At 37.5% G+C, this 20,235-nt stretch overlaps 1 protein-coding gene across 1 annotated transcript; it reads right to left on the bottom strand.

The window, feature by feature from the left end:
- Nucleotides 1-660: 660 nt before the first annotated feature.
- RTN4IP1 (reticulon 4 interacting protein 1) lies at nt 661-20,220 on the bottom strand. The gene is made up of 9 exons (XM_058174475.1): nt 19,433-20,220; nt 17,414-17,565; nt 15,762-15,830; nt 14,339-14,463; nt 13,490-13,538; nt 10,955-11,091; nt 10,241-10,424; nt 10,020-10,112; nt 661-795 (listed from the first exon to the last, which is right to left on the bottom strand). Exons 1-9 carry the CDS (start codon nt 19,719-19,721, stop codon nt 676-678), a joined length of 1,218 nt encoding a protein of 405 aa, XP_058030458.1. The 5' UTR covers nt 19,722-20,220; the 3' UTR covers nt 661-675.
- Between the last annotated feature and the right edge of the window lie 15 nt (nt 20,221-20,235).

The following is a 20,235-nucleotide window of genomic DNA, read 5'->3' as shown; positions in this document are numbered from 1 at the left end:
CTGACTAAATGGTCAGGAAACATCAATGTAGCAATTACTGCTATGCAGAATTTCAGCCATTTGCTCTAAAGGTAATATACATGGTAATCACTACATTGATTAGAAATAGAGAATCCATGGTTCAGATGAACAAATAGCATATTTTAATTATCATGGATAACCATCACTGCATTTACACCCACATAAACTTTCTGAATAGAAATCCCACCAATGATTAGATCAACAGGATAGACCAACCAAACCAAACATATATTTGCCTGTCCACCCTGTAAGGGTAACTAATATTCATAGAACTAGGAGACAAATATACCTAAATTACCATATCTATATCTAAAGCTACCAACATTTTCAACCACATATAATTATGATCCAATGCAGCCATTGTACAAATACTAAGTAACTTCTAAAGTTCCCCTACAACTTCATACTAATGCATGATAAAGCATCAATTGTTAATTTCTCCCCCCACCTTATTATTAAATAACAATGAGGAACTACACAAAAACATTCTATGACTTTCAGTTGGAAAATGTTAAAAGGCTCATATGAAAGTAATATACTTCCAAAGAGTATGTTCATGTTTTGAAGTAGGAATTCTTACAAATGGCTAACAATATTTGTAGCACAGGAATTTCTAAAAGTAATAATTCTTACAAAGAAACAGAAACTAAGATTTCAATACTTTTTATTAATTACATTGATCACTGTTTTGCCACGTGCATGCCCTCTTTCCATCTTCTGAAAGGCCATGGGAACATCAGAAAATTCAAAGACTTGGTCAATAACTGGATGTATCTACATGGAAGAAAAATATTGTTATTTAAAACTGCCACCAATTTCAGTATGTCTGTAATTGATCTGTAACACCTGCCTGTCTTACAGAGGTGTCACTGAAGCTTTCAAAAACCTTTCAACAGAACTCTATAGCAATGAAACAAATTCTCAGATGATTGATTATCTATTGTTGCACATGAAATTAATTACAAAAGCAATACTGTAGATCAGGGCTGTCAAACTCGCAGTCTGCGGGCCATCTGTATCACGTGCTGGCCATGCCCACGCCCGGTTTAGTGAAGGAGGGAAAAGTCCCGATATGTCATGTGACGACACCATGATGATGCGAGTTTGACACCCCTGCTGTAGATGAGGTGAAAAAGTATAAGCAACAAAAACTAAATATACTTTCAATATCCTCCCTCAAACTAGTTTTAAGGAAGTTCTTTACTGGGGATATTTATGTTATCCAAACAACCAAGTTTTATGGAATAAATGCTGAGCAACTGTTCACCCCCACATTCTGTTATGGATTGCACCAGAGAGGCTAAACCAATTTCATTGTATATATGATGTACAACAACAATAAAGGCTATATACTATACACATACATACAAACAAACACATTAGAATTAATTATTGTCATATTTTTGCAGGTATGATTTTTTTACCCTAGATAAAGCAAATCAAAATTAATAACATAGGGGGCAAATACAAGATGCCATCTCTTGCCAGGATAAGTTTATTCATAAAAATCACCTCATAGTTCAATGTCTACTTACTAGGGGAGAGCTATTTCAAGAGTGATTTCATTCAGAATAATGAATTAACTTTTTCATTCCTTGTTTACAACAGAGCTAGTCATTAAAATACCCAAAAATTAGTACTCAAGAAGAGTTAAAATAAAGAACAACTAAAAGACTGAAAGAAGCCACCAAAACGATGGTTTCTAATTTCTAAGCGCATATCTTATTTTTACAAATAAAAAGAACGTGAAATTCTTAAATGTTCAAGTTTGTGAATTCTATAAAATAATTCAGGATTTCACCCTGCATGGTTTTCTTTTGGAAGCTACACTATCATGTGTAATATTACATATAATCTGATTTTTAAAAATATGTAATTCTCGAGTTTTGTTTTTTTTAAGCCCTCGGCTTATACTCGAGTTTTTTTTTCTTTTTTCACATTTCAATACTTTTATTAATTACATTGATCACTGTTTTGCCACGTGCATGCCCTCTTTCCATCTTCTGAAAGGCCATGGGAACATCAGAAAATTCAAAGACTTGGTCAATAACTGGATGTATCTACATGGAACACTTTGAAACCCAAGCACTAGAAAAATCTGATCACAAACCCAAACTCTGGCTCAGATATGTAGACGACACCTTCATAATCTGGCCACACGGGAAAGAAAAACTTGACAACTTCCTCACACACCTCAATAGCCTACACCCCAAAATACAGTTCACCATGGAAACAGAAGTTAATAACCAACTTCCTTCCTAGATGTCTTAGTCTACAGAAACCCAATGGCTCCCTAGGACACACCATCTACCAGAAGAAAACACACACAAACCGCTATCTGCATGCACTCTCACACCACCACCCAGCACAGATCAACTCCGTAGCCAAGACACTCATCTCCAGAACAAAATGCTTAGCTGATGAACAACACCTAAAACCGAACTAGACACTCTCACTAACGTACTAACATCCAATGGATTCCAGAGAAATAAGATTACCAAACTAATCCAAAAGAACCCCCACTAAAATCCAAGACAGAGAACAAGAAAATGGCACAGCCCTCCTCCCATATATAAAAGGCACCACAGACAGAATCAGCAAGATCCTCCACAAACACAACATCATCATTTTTTTCAAAGAAGCAAGTTGCTTTCAGCTTAAACAGATTTTTGTTCAAGCAAACTACTCCCCTGTGCTATATTATTGCAGACCACTATCTAATTGGGTTGCTAGCCTTCAATACTGACAGGAAGTGTCATGACGGCTGGGACTGATGAGCACAGCACTTTGCTACATTAAGCCCTTTATCTGGCTGGTTGATCCAGACTCATTGTTTCAATAAACCTGAAAAGGGCTGATCGTGTAACCTAGTATAATATGTCATTCACTGTTTACTCCAAACAGCCTGACTAAGACAAATATTTCTTTCGGTACACACAACCATGCAAGTCAGCAGGTGGTGATGTGACAGTAAAAGGAGATTAGCAAGACAATGAAAACACTATCTTTGTGTTACATTTACACACCATTCAAAAGAGACAAAAAAAAAACCTAAGAAGGAAACAAAAAGGTCAGAACACATCCTCTTCAACAGCCAACACCCAGATAAGCAGAGATTAACACCAGACAAATAATTAAACAGAAAACAATAGCCTAATCAAGGGACTACTCAGGAAACATACAAGCAGACAAACAATCAAGCAAGCAGAAAATAGCCTAATCAAGGAACTACTCAGGAAACATACAAGCAGACAATCAAGCAAGCAGAAAATAGCCTAATCAAGGGACTACTCAGGAAACATACAAGCAGACAATCAAGCAAGCAGAAAACAATAGCCTAATCAAGGGACTACTCAGGAAACATACAAGCAGACAAACAATCAAGCAAGCAGAAAATAGCCTAATCAAGGAACTACCAAGGAGAAAAACCACTCTGCCATCAACACTGGCTGAGGAAAACTATTATATATACAGTAATTAGAGAGCAAATACTAGATTCACTAGCATGATCATGTTACCTAATTGGGTAATGAAATGTCTGCAGACAAATGACCAAACCCAGGAAGGACCAATGCCTCCGCAGCAGAAAAGGGTTGTATACATGTACAAAGAACTATTACTGAATTCTGACTACACATTTGTCCATTATTGATTCATCGTTCATTAGTGTAGTCATTCTATATATTAATAGCAAACTAAATTCTTGTGTTGGTTATGCTCTAGGCAAAATAGCCGTGTCCTTATGTAGTAAGATTATCAGGAGTCGTCAAGAAAACCTTCAGTTTTGTTCACCCACAAATATGGAGAAAATAAATCAAGATTTTAAAAGAACAGGAGGGCAATCAAAATAGACCCTTGAAGCAGAAACCTTGTTTGGCTGGACTACTGAACAAGAGTAATGTATCCTGTAATGTATTTGTGGCATGATACAACCGTATTTTTATACTCTGGGGTTCTACTGAGACATATAGATAAACTAAAGGAAAATGTCCTTCCACAGTCAAGATAGTGTATCTTCCACTGATGCTGTGTGGTTCAAGGAAAGCAGAAAATTAGCAGGATTTCTATCAGAGAAAATGCTAAGAGAGTTTTTAGTGCTTCCTTTGGAGATTTAGAGCACACCTTTTTTTATTTATTTATTTCATTTTGTCACAACAGTATACACAAACATTGTCATAAAAAAAACATATCATGAAGAATATATATATATATATATATATATATATATATATATATATATATGTATGTATGTATGTATGTATGTATGTATATATATGTAAAGAATATGCATCAGCATATATAATTTGATATAATGAAGGGAACAATAGGACAGGAACGGTAGGCACTTTTTGCTCTTATGCACGCCCCTTATAGTCCTTTTAGGAATGGGATGAGGTCAATAGTAGACAGTTTTTGGTTGAAGATTTTGGGATTTTGAGTAGAGACTATGGAGTCAGGTAATGAGTTCCAAGCATTAACAACTCTGTTACAGAAGTCATATTTTCTGCAATCAAGTTTGAAGCGGTTGACATTAAACTTGAATCTTCCCACCAGTTCTCCAGACTCTAGGATCTCCTTCCTGTCCCCTACAGGTGCCATCTTTCCCAATTAATGAAGGATTGCCTTTGCTTATCTTTGGACACCGGCCATCTAGGATTTTTGTTTCCCTTGCCTTGTCTTGCCGTAGAACAAGGACATGTGAAACTCCTGATAACTCTTATTTATGATGTTGGATAGAACATCGACAAACTGAAGCAAACAGTTTTTATGGCAACACAAAAACCAATGATTTCTTCACAGCTAAGACTGTTTGCAAACAGCCAAAATGATGCCTATCTACATGGACATCACCAGATGGAGTGCATAAAAATCAAATTGATATGGTGAGGTGTGGATGGAAGAAAAGACCACAAACTGCTAAAAGTACAAGTTTGACTCCAAGCTAAAGAAGAAGAAAAAGCCAACCAGTTTCCACAATACAACTTTGAGCATTACCCACCATTTTCAGGGAGATCATCAGGTATTACTTAGAAGGGATGAATCTCATTGGTAGGGAATATGAGAAACTATGGATTGGATGTTAAAAAGTCTTTAAGAATGAATGCAAAAACAGGATACAAAGATGAAGGAGTAGAAAACAGACTGGATATCAGAATAAGCCATGGAAACTGCCTAAAGAGAAGGCATCCAATTTTCCTACTTCAAGCACATTATGCAAAGACCTAGCTTTCTGGAGAAGGATCTAATGCTGGCAAAAGGTGAACAGAAAAGGGCAACCAGCAGCAAGACGAATGAACTCAGTTATACAGTAGTGACCCTGGGCTTATACCATTGGAATACCTGAAAGACTAGGTTAGGTACAGATTTCTACGAAGAAAATCTATTTATGTGCTCTTAATGGCACATACTACTATACTACTACTACTACTACTACTACTACTACTACTACTACTAATAATAATAATAATAATAATAATAATAATAATAATAATAATAATAATAATAGATCCAAGGAAAAGTAGATAAGGAAAAGACCTGGTTATGGCTGACCAACAGAACACTGAAGAAAGAAACAGAAGGCCTAATTCTTGCGGCCCAAGAACAAGCCATTAGAACAAATGTAATCAAAGCCAGAATAGAAAACTCTGCTGATGATCCCAAATCATGCAGACTCTGCAAAGAAGCAGATGAAACCATTGATCACATACTGAGCTGTTGTAAGACAATAGCTCAGACTGACTACAAACAACATCACAACACAGTAGCTCAGATGGTCCACTGGAACTTGTGTCACAACTACCATCTGCCTGTAGCAAAGAACTGGTGGGATCATAAGCCTGAAAAAGTGATTGAAAATGAGCATGCAAAACTACTGTGGGATTTCCGAATACAGATTGATAAAGTTTTGGAACATAATACCCCGGATATCACGATTGTGGAAAAGAAAAAAATGTGGATAGTCAACACTGCTATACCTGGTGACAGCAGAATTGATGAGAAACAACTTGAAAAAGTCACCAGATATCAAGATGTGAGAATCAAATTGCAGAGACTCTGGCATAAACCAGTGCAGGTAATTCCAGAATAGAAAACTCTGCTGATGATCCCAAATCATGCAGACTCTGCAAAGAAGCAGATGAAACCATTGATCACATACTGAGCTGTTGTAAGACAATAGCTCAGACTGACTACAAACAACATCACAACACAGTAGCTCAGATGGTCCACTGGAACTTGTGTCACAACTACCATCTGCCTGTAGCAAAGAACTGGTGGGATCATAAGCCTGAAAAAGTGATTGAAAATGAGCATGCAAAACTACTGTGGGATTTCCGAATACAGATTGATAAAGTTTTGGAACATAATACCCCGGATATCACGATTGTGGAAAAGAAAAAAATGTGGATAGTCAACACTGCTATACCTGGTGACAGCAGAATTGATGAGAAACAACTTGAAAAAGTCACCAGATATCAAGATGTGAGAATCAAATTGCAGAGACTCTGGCATAAACCAGTGCAGGTAATTCCAGTGGTACTCAGCACACTAGGAGCTGTGCCTAAACATCTAGGCAAGCACTTAAAAGCAATTGGCGCTAACAAGATCACCATTAGTCAGCTGCATAAGGTCACCTTACTGGGATCTGCTCGTATAATTCGCCAATACATCACGCAGTCCTAAACGCTTGGGAAGTATTCGACTAGTGATCTGTGATATGAAATCCAGCATAGTTATCTCATTTGCTGGGTATACTGTCATTTTGTGTAAATAAAATAACAACAACAACAACAACAATAAATGCACTGTACACTTCGATGGGAAAGTCAGTTGCCCAGACGATATGTATAAAAGCATCCTTTAATGACTGAGGAAATTACTGACTTCAAAAGCCACCTCCTTTTACCTCATGTTGGTATCCTTGGTTGCCTTGCAAATCAACATTTGGATTTGAAGGAATCATAAAACTATTCTTAAAAATAACAGTGGATAAATAACTCCATTCTAGCGGGAACTCTGGTTTCACCCTGGGTCTTTAGCTTTCTTACTCCCTTCTCCCTCTTGATGGAGCCAGTGTCCCACTGCAGCTTCCCTAATGAAAAAAACTGGAGGGCAGACTTTTAAGCTGGTTTTTCAAACAAATAACAGAGAAAGCACATAGAACACAGCAGAGATGGCCACATAAAATTAAACTACACTTTCTCATGATGCACCAGATACTTAAGTACAAACTTTAATCCATTTAAAAACCTTTATGTTTTTATAGTTTACCAATAGTCTATCCATTTATTTGTCACATTTTTCATATCACGTATTTATGTTGTGATATATGCTCCTTTTCAGCCCTAACTATTCAACTTACTTTTGCTGCCTTTTAAACATTCAGGGACCTCACCACATTGGTGGGAAAATTCTGCAATTAGGTGCTGCCACAGAAAAGCCTTATTACATGTTTGCTCCAAACAATTCCCAAGGACAATCGGTATGCATGTATGCTGCAGTCTGAAGGAAAATTGTCAGGCTTCCCTATTTAATTTGCAGTTCCTTGAGTTCAACTTCAACATACCAAAATAGAAATAAGAATGCATATCGTATAACTAAATTTTAAAAGTTGGCCATCGTTTTATAGTATGGCTTTATTATACTATACTATATTAGTTGATTTATTATCTCAGCTGCTGTTTGAATTCATGTTTGGGATGTTTTTACTGTTTTAGTATTATTTACCTGTTTCAACTGTTTATAATTTTAGAACTGTAAGTCACCCAGACTTACATTTAGTTGAACTGGGTAGCTGTAGAAATTGATTGATTGACTGAACAATCAAATATTTATTTATTTAGCTTATGGCAAAAATGTTAAAAAGCATATCGCAATTACATTCTCAATGAGCAAATATGAAACTATTTACTTTGCCATGGTTAGATGGCCTAGACATTGATATCTAAGCACAGATCTTTTTTAACATTTATATTTTATTGTGTTTTGCTAATCTAAGTGAAATGTTAATATATATTCCTAGACCTTGTATGATAAGCCATACACTAAATAAATATTTACTCTATAAATATTTTATATATATATATATATATAACTAAAAATGAAAACATATATAACTAAGTATAAATAAATAAACAAATAAAGATCATTCTGCAGATAAGGAAGCATAAAACATACAACATTAAAAGCTGTTCTTTGTGAAGACAGCAAACAAAAGATTAAGCAAACACTTTTATTCTTTGTTATTCTTATGACAAAAGAAAACTAGCCATCCACAAACATGCCAGCCACATTTTTAATAGTAAGAGCATTCACCTGCTCTGGTCTTGCGCAAATGGATGACTTAAAGCCACTCCTTTTCTCTTGTTCATATACAAAAGCAATGACAAGATCTTCGCAACCACAAAAGAAATGTGGCACGCCCATTTGGCCAAATTCTATCTGTAATATTTCCTGGTTCACTCCCAGTCATGAACAGTTTGCTGGTTTTGCTTGAAAAGACCTACTTAGGTCCAGTGAAGTACCAATATGTTATTCTATAAATAATAAGAATCCATTGGGTTCTTTTTTCACTTCATTACAGGGAAAGTTATTAGATCTGCAACTTTATACATGACAGGAAACAACCTTGAAGACGCATTATACAATCCACAGCAATAGCAAATGAATCGCTTATTGAAAATTTTACCTGTAGAATGATCACACTATGACATCTTTACTAAACATTCAGCTTAATTTGCATTTGGGAAATAAGAGTAGGCACGAATTTTACAAGGTCATTCTAAGGACCTCAGCTAGATAATATATGCCAAGTATTGTGAAATGTAGCGTGAACCACACAAGCTGATTAACAGGAATTATCAAAACTAACGAGTTAGCAGGGGGGGGGCGTAAAGGGCATAGAGAATAGCCTTGAAAGACAAGAGCATTGTGACCAAACCTAAAGCAACCAAATCACTTTAAACATACAGTATGAATTTGTTAAGCACGCAAACAACCGCAATGTACACCGAGCTCCCAGCAAAGCATTGGTACCTTGCTGAAGAAAAGCAGAATCTCAGTTTATATATCTTTGCCCCTCACTAGTTTCAAAGACAAAAAAAAAAAAAGGAAAGGAAAAGGCAGACACCATGTAAATTACAGCATGGTATTGAAATGTGTTAGATAAACCCATCTGGGTGACTTTATCGTTATCAACTCTTGCTAGGTCAGTATGCTAAGTATAGTATCTTTAAGGTATGGGTTTATCGACTCAATTGCTCCCATCTGGTTCCCCCCACTCCCATCCCCACTCAGTCAACGAAGCTTGTTATAAATGTTTTCTTAACAGAGCACTTTAAGAAGTTCACATGCGTGGTGGGTGGGGCATCTTATAGGATTGGCAGTTAATACAGCTCACGTGTTATGGAGGAGTAGTATCTTATACCAATACAAGAGAAAAAGCTACTACCAAAGAAACAGATATTTGGGCTTGAATCCAAGTCAAGAAAATAACTTGAGAACATATCTCAGAGCTGCTTTAGATATACAGATAGGCAGATACATATAGATAATAGATAGATGATATAAAGGAAAAGAGAAGAATAGTTCAAGGGGAAAAGAGAAATTCAGCTGCTCCCTCCACCATGCAAAAAAATAACTCCTAACCTGGGATAAAATTAAAAACCAAAGCCTACATACAGTAAGTGAAGGCTTTCCTGATGTCTTTTATTTTATCCGGTTTGCATGCATTAATGCTCTTGAACTCTTCCTGACCTCAAGATGAAGGGGTTACCCTCAAGGGAACTAAAAAGCTAGAGGACCACACTCTGCCAATTATATCTTTTCTGATAACATAGTACAATATGGAAAATGAAACAACCCTCCCATCATTAGGAATATTCAGCAGAAAGTGAACATGCTGGCGAGTTGCTTTCCTTCTAAACTTAGCAGAAAGGCTTGAACCAAAACATCATGGGTTCATTAAATAGCAAAAAGTGAAGTAGCCAGGTTAGACATACCTTTCCTGCATTAACAAGAGTTGCAATCTCATCCAGATAAGGGCCATTTGATGCAAAAAATGACCATCGGTAATGGATCCCATTATAAAGATGCTGTGAAGGAAAGAAAGAAAATTAAGCACCAAAAAGTAAGCAACCTTCCACAAACATTTTCATGAGTTTGTCACTTACATAAGCAAAGGGGGGAGGGAAGCAAAAATACTTCTTTTTTCCTAACTGACCTTCAAAACTTTTGCACCAATAGTGATACCAGTCCGTAGCATACCATCAGCTACGCCAAGTCTGTCCATATTCACTAAAAAGGGTGTCACCAAAGACACATAGCTGGCCCCTGACCACTTTTTGAGAAGATTAGGAGCCCAGTTTTCAGTAGATCCACCAACATTATCTAGGATGAAATCAAACCTAAAAAGAAAAACGCATGCAAAAATTAATTTTCAAAAAGTGAGTGACTCAACATGTCATGTACTTTCCCCCAATAGGAAACAATAGCACAAACCATCCCAGAAATAAATGTAATTCCTATAAGATATTTAAAAGAGGTCAAGATGCAATTGTTTTTGGGCAGGGCTGGGCAACAATGGTGACTTTATGAACTGTGGACTTCAACCCTCAGAATTCTTCAGCTTGGCTTAGGAATTCTGGGAGTTGAAATCCACAGGTCATAAAGTTGTCATGGTTGCCATTCCTATCTTAGAGACAGGGGATGTCTGAAAATAATGTTCTAGTTTGTGGAAAATAGCCATGCTGATTTGCAAGGTACCAGAAAGTAAACATCTTCAAAGAAAGAACAAGAAAGTCCAGTTGCCTCCTGAAAAAGCACCTTTGGGACAACCATGACCTGGATGACTGAGAATCTCTACAGGCTTTCAGAAAGTAAACAACCAACTCGCCATTTGGAAATTCTTTCCCAAACACACAATTTAAGTACATACTTGGGTAATTTTTTGAGCTGCTCTTCCACATTTCCTGATTTATAATCAATTACATCATCTGCTCCAAGACATTTTACCAATTCGCTGGCATCCTGAGAACAAACTGCAGTGACGTGACCACTCCAAGCTTTCATTAACTAAGAGAGAAGGCAAAAAAGGAAATCTACAACCTCATGCACAATAATTATTCCAGTCACTTGCTATGAATGCTACACAACTTCCCTGTTTCTAAGTCAAGTTTACATCAAGGGCTGTTTTGTTTCAGAAATGCTCTAGGGCAGTGATCTCCAACCTTGGCAACTTTAAGCCTGGAGGACTTCAACCCCCAGAATTCCCCCGTCAGGCTTAAAGTTGTCAAGGTTGGAGACCCCTGCTCTAGGGATATTTGGCAGCATCGCATTTTCCAGTTTTTCATCCTTAACATTTCACCCACCACACATCGGAATGGCAGAATAGGGAAGACTTAGCTTGTTAATTGTCCATTCTGGATTTTTCCCCCCAGCTTGCAATCTCATTTTTGATATGGGGTAGCCCAAACAGATGAGCCTTACAATGCAACAGCACTGCTATGCTCCAATAGATGACCACAATTTATGATATATACATATTTTGCTGGAAACCAGCATTTATGTTTAGTTCTTGACAAAAACAGGCTCATTGCAGAATGGATTAGTTTAACCCAAAATTACAGTAGTAAGACAGGGTGGTCATTAAGTGGGCCATAAGGTGGCCACTTTTGCATCAGTCATAAAGCAAACACTAAAGTCATTAAGGGAACACTAGTTGTTAAAACTAATCCACTTCTGCAATGAGTCTTTTTTTTTGTCAGAAGCTAAAAATAAATGCCGGTTTCCAGCAAAAAAATCATAAATTGAGATCATATGGCCACAGCGCACTGCAAATAGGCATAAATGCAGGGCAATTGCTGAGTACCCAAAATGTGATTTGTGGAGAGGGGGGCAGCCCTCAAAATTTTGAATCCTGATCATAAGTAGCCCTGAGAGGTCTGTCATAACTTCAAATAATCACTGAACAATGGTCATAAATTGAGGACCTACAAATGATGCTAAAAAACCTTAGCTCTCGGAGAGAATCTTATTGTACATTGCTTTTAATTATATTCCATTTTACACTAATAATTGTCTTGTTCTACAGCATTTTCCCACAATGATTCAATAGCAGGGATTCCTGGAACACTTAACCTGAATTAACACATCTCCAAGTTCACATAAGGCACTGTTAAAGTTTTTCTTTGAATCTCTATAAGCTATAATGCAATTGGTAATATTTGATTACAGAGCATAAATACTCTAAGTCAGGGGTCTCCAACCTTGGCAACTCCACAAGTCTTAAAGTTACCTAGGTTGGAGACCCCTGCTCTAGGGATATTTGGCAGCGTCGCATTTTCCAGTTTTTCATCCTTAACATTTCACCCACCACACATCGGAATGGCAGAATAGGGAAGACTTAGCTTGTTAATTGTCCATTCTGGATTTTTCCCCCCAGCTTGCAATCTCATTTTTGATATGGGGTAGCCCAAACAGATGAGCCTTACAATGCAACAGCACTGCTATGCTCCAATAGATGACCACAATTTATGATATATACATATTTTGCTGGAAACCAGCATTTATGTTTAGTTCTTGACAAAAACAGGCTCATTACAGAATGGATTAGTTTAACCCAAAATTACAGTAGTAAGACAGGGTGGTCATTAAGTGGGCCATAAGGTGGCCACTTTTGCATCAGTCATAAAGCAAACACTAAAGTCATTAAGGGAACACTAGTTGTTAAAACTAATCCACTTCTGCAATGAGTCTTTTTTTTTGTCAGAAGCTAAAAATAAATGCCGGTTTCCAGCAAAAAAATCATAAATTGAGGTCATATGGCCACAGCGCACTGCAAATAGGCATAAATGCAGGGCAATTGCTGAGTACCCAAAATGTGATTTGTGGAGAGGGGGGCAGCCCTCAAAATTTTGAATCCTGATCATAAGTAGCCCTGAGAGGTCTGTCATAACTTCAAATAATCACTGAACAATGGTCATAAATTGAGGACCTACAAATGATGCTAAAAAACCTTAGCTCTCGGAGAGAATCTTATTGTACATTGCTTTTAATTATATTCCATTTTACACTAATAATTGTCTTGTTCTACAGCATTTTACCACAATGATTCAATAGCAGGGATTCCTGGAACACTTAACCTGAATTAACACATCTCCAAGTTCACATAAGGCACTGTTAAAGTTTTTCTTTGAATCTCTATAAGTTATAATGCAATTGGCAATATTTGATTACAGAGCATAAATACTCTAAGTCAGGGGTCTCCAACCTTAGCAACTCCACAAGTCTTAAAGTTGCCTAGGTTGGAGACCCCTGCTCTAAGTGACAGTATTCTTTATTGTAGCCACTATTATAAATATGAAAATAAAATAATGAGTTATATTTATACAATTGCAAAAGACTCTATTCTAGGATTCTTTGAAGAAACAAGTAAAACTTCTGCCAGGATGATCAGATTTAATATACTTACCTGTATAGCAAAGGTACCCACTCCACCTGATGCACCTATGATCAATATTCTATGAAGCAAAAACAATGAAAACATTAAGTTTTGTGTAGTTTTATATCTAGTGATCAAAAGAGTAAACTGATAAAAGTGCCTATTGTGCAAGCTGTATTTAAGGAATTCAATTTATATAGTGCAGCGTTAAGAACAGTGGTGGGTTGCCCCTGGTTCAGACCGGTTCATAAGAACCAGTAATAAAACCAGCAGGAGACTCCGCCCACTGACCCAAATGTCATCATAGGTGATCTGCACATGCACAGAAGAGTGCGCGGGTGAGAGCGAAAGAAGCGGGCAGGCGTGGGCACGATGCGAACTGGTAATAAAGGTAAGTAGAACCCACCCCTGGTTAAGAAACTAAAAATGAAGAGGAACCAATATTTCAGGTAATCTTACATTTAAAATATTGCAAGTTTCAAGCACAGGACAGTAATATTTAAAAGCATTGTATAATACAGTAACATATCAACATAGTCAAAATATTATGAGAATAAAATATGAAAATTGGTTACAATTGGTTAATATTGGCATGATAAAATTGAGCAATGTTGAGAAAATTATACAGATGAAGAATGACTTTTTGAACTTATCTGTGACACATTCCTGTGCCTGATATAGATATTTAATTAGTTATGTTCAAAGAAGTATTATTTTACAAAAGCTGAAAGGCATGAAATCTATTACTCTTTAAGAGATGCTAAAATTGAATCAGGAAGGAAATACTCATACTCACAGATAACCAAAAGGAAAGTTAGGGACTTGCTTTGGACAAGAAAGCCCATGACTTAACTTCTTGTAGATCATCTGGTCGTTTACCTTTTGTTGGGACAATTATCTGCATTGAGTCCCCCAGCATTGGACACAGCAAACCATGTTGTTAGACCAACATAAGGCAAAGACGCAGCTTCAGTGTGAGTGAGACACTTCGGTTTCCTTGATATCTGCATAAAAATAAGCGCATGGAGACATTATCCTGGGTTCTCTCAAACAGAACATTTTCCTTAAATGCAGATCTCCTTGTACAAAAAAAAAGTAAATGTACATAGACTTGTTAAATTCACACACGTATCTCTTATGTGTTCAGTTTGAAGCAGTTGGAAAATGTCGTATTTGGAAAGACATCTCGGGATAATCAATTCTACAAAATGAACAGCCACCCTTTAGATAGTACAAATAGTCCTTGACTTACCACCTCAATGGAGCTCAAAGTATCTGTTGCTAAGTGAGACATTTGTTAAGGGAATTTTGCCCCACTTTTCAACCTTTCTTGACATAGTTAAGTGAATTACTGCAATTTTAAGTTAATAACACAGTTGTTAAGTGATTCCAGCTTTCCCATTGACTTTGCTTGTCAGAAGGTCGCAAAAGGTGATCATATGAACCCGGGACACTGCAACCATCATAAATACATGCCAGTTGCCAAGCATCTGAATTTTGATCACGTGACCATGGGGATGCTGCAACAGTTGTTAAGTGTGAAGAACAGCCATAAGTCACTTTTTTCGGTGGTGTAATTTTTTGCCGGTGTCATTTTGAACAGTCACTAAATGAACTGTTGTAAATCAAGGACTACCTGTAGCTCACCTACGGCAAGTAAGACTTGGCCGTGAGTGACAGGTCTTTTCCGCAACCTACTCTGTCTCCACACCAAATGAACTGCACTGCTAGAAAGCACATGTGATTCTATCATAAAGGCAGGCAAGAGAATGCAAATTCACTTTCGGTCTTCTGCAGAGCTTTGTTTTGGCTAAAGTTGGCCAAATAAGGCACTGTGCTTTTGTAGCTGCCAGTCAGATTCTTCCTTTCCACTCTCTTTTCCAAAGCCAAATAGAAAAGAGGAAAATGTTTATAATACTATGCAGATCAGAGTGGAGATTCTACGTTATTTTAATATTTTAACGTCAAAGGGTTTTAGCCACCATTTGAAGGGTAAATATAGAAATAACGCCACACTTTAGGCATGGTGATTTTAATGAAGCAAACTCTATCCACAGTCTGGAGTTCGATCCTGACGGAGCTCAAGATTGATTCAGCCTTCCATCCTTCTAAGGTCAGTAAAATGAGGACCCAGATTGTTGGGGGCAATGTACCCTCTGTAAACCACATCTAGAGGGATGTAAAGCACTTGGAAGAGTTATATATCAAGTGCTATTGCTGTTTTTAAAAAATACAACTTACATTTTTTTTGGCCTTTGTGCATATGTTTATTTCATTTGAAAATAAAACTTCGTTGGCTTACCTCATTTCCACTTGCTAGAACAAACTCTGACAAGGTACCTTGTTTCCAGGGTGGAATTGCTGCCCATACCTGAAAAATAAAGAATCTGAAATATTTTGTTTTTACAAAATAACCCAATTTTTTGATCTGCAGTAGGTGGTGTATCTAAAGCAAGCAGATACGTAAAATTCATATTCCTACATGGTAGTGTATTACACATAGAATGTCCAACTCATTCCATTCTGGAAAACCTTTAAACAAGTTTTTTATTCCCATAAAATGACAATAAAAGAGAAAAATACTCCCACTTACAATCTTAAAAGAAACATCTCTGTTGAAGTCATTGGTTTCTACACTAATGATTTGTAAATCCACTCAAAATACTAAGAGTTGGATTGGGTTGGGTTGGGTTTGGCAGGACTGAGGAACTTTCTTGTGTGAGAAAATTTGGAAAGTGCTAATATACTGCCAGCTGAATTTAAAGAAACAGCATAATGCAGCAGCTAAAAAGGTAAAATGCAAACTTCAGGTGCATTAACAGAATGATAGAATCCAGAGTCCTTTACAGGGGGTAATAGTCTCATTGTACTCTGCCTTTGCTGAATCATACATGGAAAGCTATGTCCAATTCTAGGCCCCATGCTTTAACAAGATTTTTTACCAGGTTTTAACAAGTTCAGAACAAAGTTATCAGGATAAAAAAGGGGTCTGGAAACCAAACCTTAAAAGGAACGATTAAAAGAACTTAGCATTCTTAGCTTTCTAAAGAGTAGACATAAGGAAAATATTACAGGTAATCCTCAACTTTTCACCACAATTGGAGCCCAAAATTTTTCTTGCCAAGCAGAACAGTTGTTAAGTGAATTTTGCCCCATTTTGCGACTTTTCTTGCCACAGTTGTTAAATAAATCGCTGCAATTGTTAAGTTAGCAACATGGTTGTTAAGTGAATCTGGCTTCCCCATTGACTTTGCTTGTCAGAAGGTTGTGCAAGGTGATCACATGACCCCAGGACCCGGCAACCATCATAAGTACATGCCAGTTGCCAAGTGCCTGAATTTTGATCACGTGACCCTGGGGATGCTGCAACGGTCGCGGAAAAACAGTCGTACATCCCTTTTTTCAGTGTGTTTTTTAAACTTCGAACAGTCACTAAACAAATGGTGGGTAAGTCAAGAAGTACATATACAGCAGTCTATGACTATGACTGAGATACAGGTGGAATCAATCTGATTTTTGTTGAAATCATGGGCAAAACAAGGAACAATGGGCTGAAACTAAAGAGATTCAGGTTGAGTATTAAGAGGCACATCCTGACAATGAGAGGAGTGAAGAAGTGAAAAAATCTGCCTATTAGAGTGGTTGATTCCCCTCACTGGAGGTTTTCAAATGGGAGCTAGATAATCTGCCATGGTGGTCTGACACTTCCTGTATAAAACAGGAAGAAGGATTAGGATCCTTTCCACTCATACAATCTATAATTCCATGAATCTCACCGACTCAGGATTGACTCAGCCTTCCATCCTTCCTCGGTCAGTAAAATGAGGAGCTAGATTGTTGGGGGCAATATGCTGAGTTGCTGACTCTGTAAATCGCTTAGCGAGAGCTGTAAAGCCCTGTGAAGCGATATATAAGTCTAAGTGCTATTGTTATTCTATTTCGATCTTCCATTACCTCATCTCCAGGTTTGAAGTAGCAAACACTCGGTCCACATTCCATAACAACCCCAGAAACATCTCGACCTAGAATTAGAGGAAATTCGTTGCCTTTTTCTGAAATGTGCAGAGGATCCCGTTTCACTCTTAGAGCACGAGCTCCATAGCCATCTATTAAAAGAAATGGAAAAACAGGAATCAATTTGTTGAGCCTTTATTTAGATTTATCTACATTTTTTCCTCACTATTTGCTTGCATTATTCCCTTACTTTATTCATTCCATACTGATGGGTTTCCGATTTACAGACTGAAAACTGAGACTGAGATAGGCATCAGCTTAGAGCATTATTGGTGAACCTTTTTGGCACTGACTGGACGCACGCACGCTCACGGGGGGAGTACTGGAAACCAAAAGAGCAGCTCCCTGGCGTGCACATGCAGGAGCACCAGAAACAAAAAGTGCATGTACGCGCTGGGAAGCTGAGCTTCCAGTTTCCGGCATGCATTCTGGCACACATACGCATGCGAAGACCACCGGGCACATGTGCACCGGAAACCAGAAGCCCAGCTTCTGCGCACAAGCATGCTTGTCATGGACCTGCTCTTCCGGGTTCTGTCGCTTCCGTGCATGCAAAGACCAGCTGGCCGCTGCGCAGGTGCGCGCCGGAACCCAGAAGAGCAATGGGCGACGGCTAGTGTGCCCAGAGAGATGGCTCTGCATGCCACTTCCGGCCCGCGTGCCGTAGGTTCACCATCACTGGCTTAGAGTCTCAGCCACGGTATAAATAGATATAATCCAGTATCCAGTTCGGCTTTTTTGAACAAGAAAAAGTGTATTTATTTGTTTCTTTAAAACTGCAGTCCCACCAGCATGTCCCAAAGGGTTGCCAGAGTAGCTCAGAGCAACATAAAAGTCAGATTTGTCTGAATTCAGTTTAGTGTATATTGAAGTTTTAAACTGAGTACATGTAAACAAGAATCTGGTTAATATAAGATAACAATAAAACTATTATGTTCACTGGTGCTTCATACTGCATATTTTCCACTTTTAAATTTTACTCTTAAATATCATAAGCCAATGTGAAAACAGAAGGGGAATCTTCCCAGCAAGGCTCAGCATGTCCTAACAGGATGATCTGACTGCAAGAGAAAATGAGGTCACACTTCCTTGTAAATGGTAAAATGAAACAGGACAAAAAGGAATGGGCAAAGTCAAAGAGCAGATGTCAATGGAGATAATTCTATGCTCATTTAGACTGGATTAAGACAAAATTAAGTTAATGAAAATATTTCAGCGGACCCAGTTAAGATTACAGTGCAAGAATCTAAGCCTGTACTATTACCTGTCACTTGCATTCCATGAAATTTAACAGTTTCCAACAATATTCACTCTGTAGATAACATTAGGCCACTAGTTTCAACAGATTTAAGAGACTTAACTCTAAAGGAGCTCAAGGCACAATCTGAAAATCGCTACGGCAGAACTCTTGTATCTGGGCTGCAAAAATTTAGCAGCCAGTAGAAAGAAGGCTGCAAAGAAATTTAGACATTTTGAATTTTTTATAGTTCCAATCTGGTAGTTCTTGTTTAAGGTGACAAGAGAATTCTGCATTAATCAGCTTTTCTATAACTTTTTTTCTATTAGACAAATTCATACGATACTAATAGTAAATAATGATTATAAGAGCAGTTACGTGCCTACTACAATGTTCCACATGCCTATCTTAAGAGTTTGTTTTTAAAAAGATAATTAACATCATACTCCATCAATACTGAAATAAAAGTACAGAAATCATCCATAAATTTTATCTTTTTGAACTTCAGAGTACTTTTACTTTCACTGATGTTCATCTCTCTCTCTCTCTCTCTACCATCTATATTTATAAAATGCAATGCACAGTATCTATCTATCATCTATCTATCTATCTATCTATCTATCAATCTATCTTTCATTTATATCTTTAAAATGCAATGCATAGTATCTATCTATCTATCTACCATCTATATCTATAAAATGCAATGCACAGTATCTACTTACTTCGCATGTTAACATCTATGGGATTTAAACTTGCAGCATGAACTTTAATAATAACTTCATTAGGGAGGCGAATTGCAGGAAATATCATATTACTAGTGAGTCGGAGTACATCGTTTTTCCCATAGCGATCAATCACCCAAGAAGGCATTGTTGAGCATCTTTGACAGGAAACATGGAACTTCCTACTCTGTGGCTGTAGACTCAAACTCTTCCTCAATCCAGCCAGGCTAAGACAGCCCAACAATTTAGAACAAACTTTCTTGCTAAGTGTGTGTCCCCTTAGCAACATGATTGCAAAAGTCAAACAGAAATATTAAGCCTCTTTTGGTCTGCTTTGAAAAACGCTTCTAATAAATTAGAAAAGTGTTAATTCTTATCTTAAAATTATCATTTTGTTCCTTTACAATTTTTGAAAAATATGCCCCCCTTACTGTTTCTCTTTTCTCACAAGACAAGAAAAAACAGAAATAACTTTCATTGATTCTCCAGGTTGATGAGCAAAAAGAATGCTAAAATTCACAGGAAGTAAAAGTATTTTTTTTTCTCTTTCCAGTTCCACAATGCACCACCCATGCACCAAGTCCTCAAGGCAATTGAAACTAATCTCTTCCACCAGCATAAAAACGGCCGCAAATATTACAATATTTCTCTACACCCTCCCACAATGTTCTTCCTATGACTTTTCAAGTCGCGCAAAGATCTACCCGTCTTAATCCCAAATCTCCTGCAGGACCAGCGCTTGACACCCCCCCGGTCACCCAACTGCTATGCGCGCACACAGGGACAGAGTGACAGCCTCCGTC

The sequence above is a fragment of the Ahaetulla prasina genome, chromosome 1, assembly GCF_028640845.1.
Source record: "Ahaetulla prasina isolate Xishuangbanna chromosome 1, ASM2864084v1, whole genome shotgun sequence".
NCBI lineage: Eukaryota > Metazoa > Chordata > Lepidosauria > Squamata > Colubridae > Ahaetulla > Ahaetulla prasina.
This window is presented reverse-complemented; position numbering and strand designations above follow the sequence as displayed.

What these genes read in the sequence shown, in the direction of transcription:
- RTN4IP1 (XM_058174475.1), bottom strand. Translation starts at nt 19,721, where the DNA reads ATGTTGCTAAGGGGACACACACTTAGCAAGAAAGTTTGTTCTAAATTG. An exon ending in CATAGATGTTAACATGCGAA is followed by an intron (nt 17,566 to 19,432) that starts GTAAGTAGATAC and finishes TTCTTTTAATAG; the next exon opens with ATGGCTATGGAGCTCGTGCT. An exon ending in CTCTTGTTAATGCAGGAAAG is followed by an intron (nt 796 to 10,019) that starts GTATGTCTAACC and finishes TCTTCCATGTAG; the next exon opens with ATACATCCAGTTATTGACCA.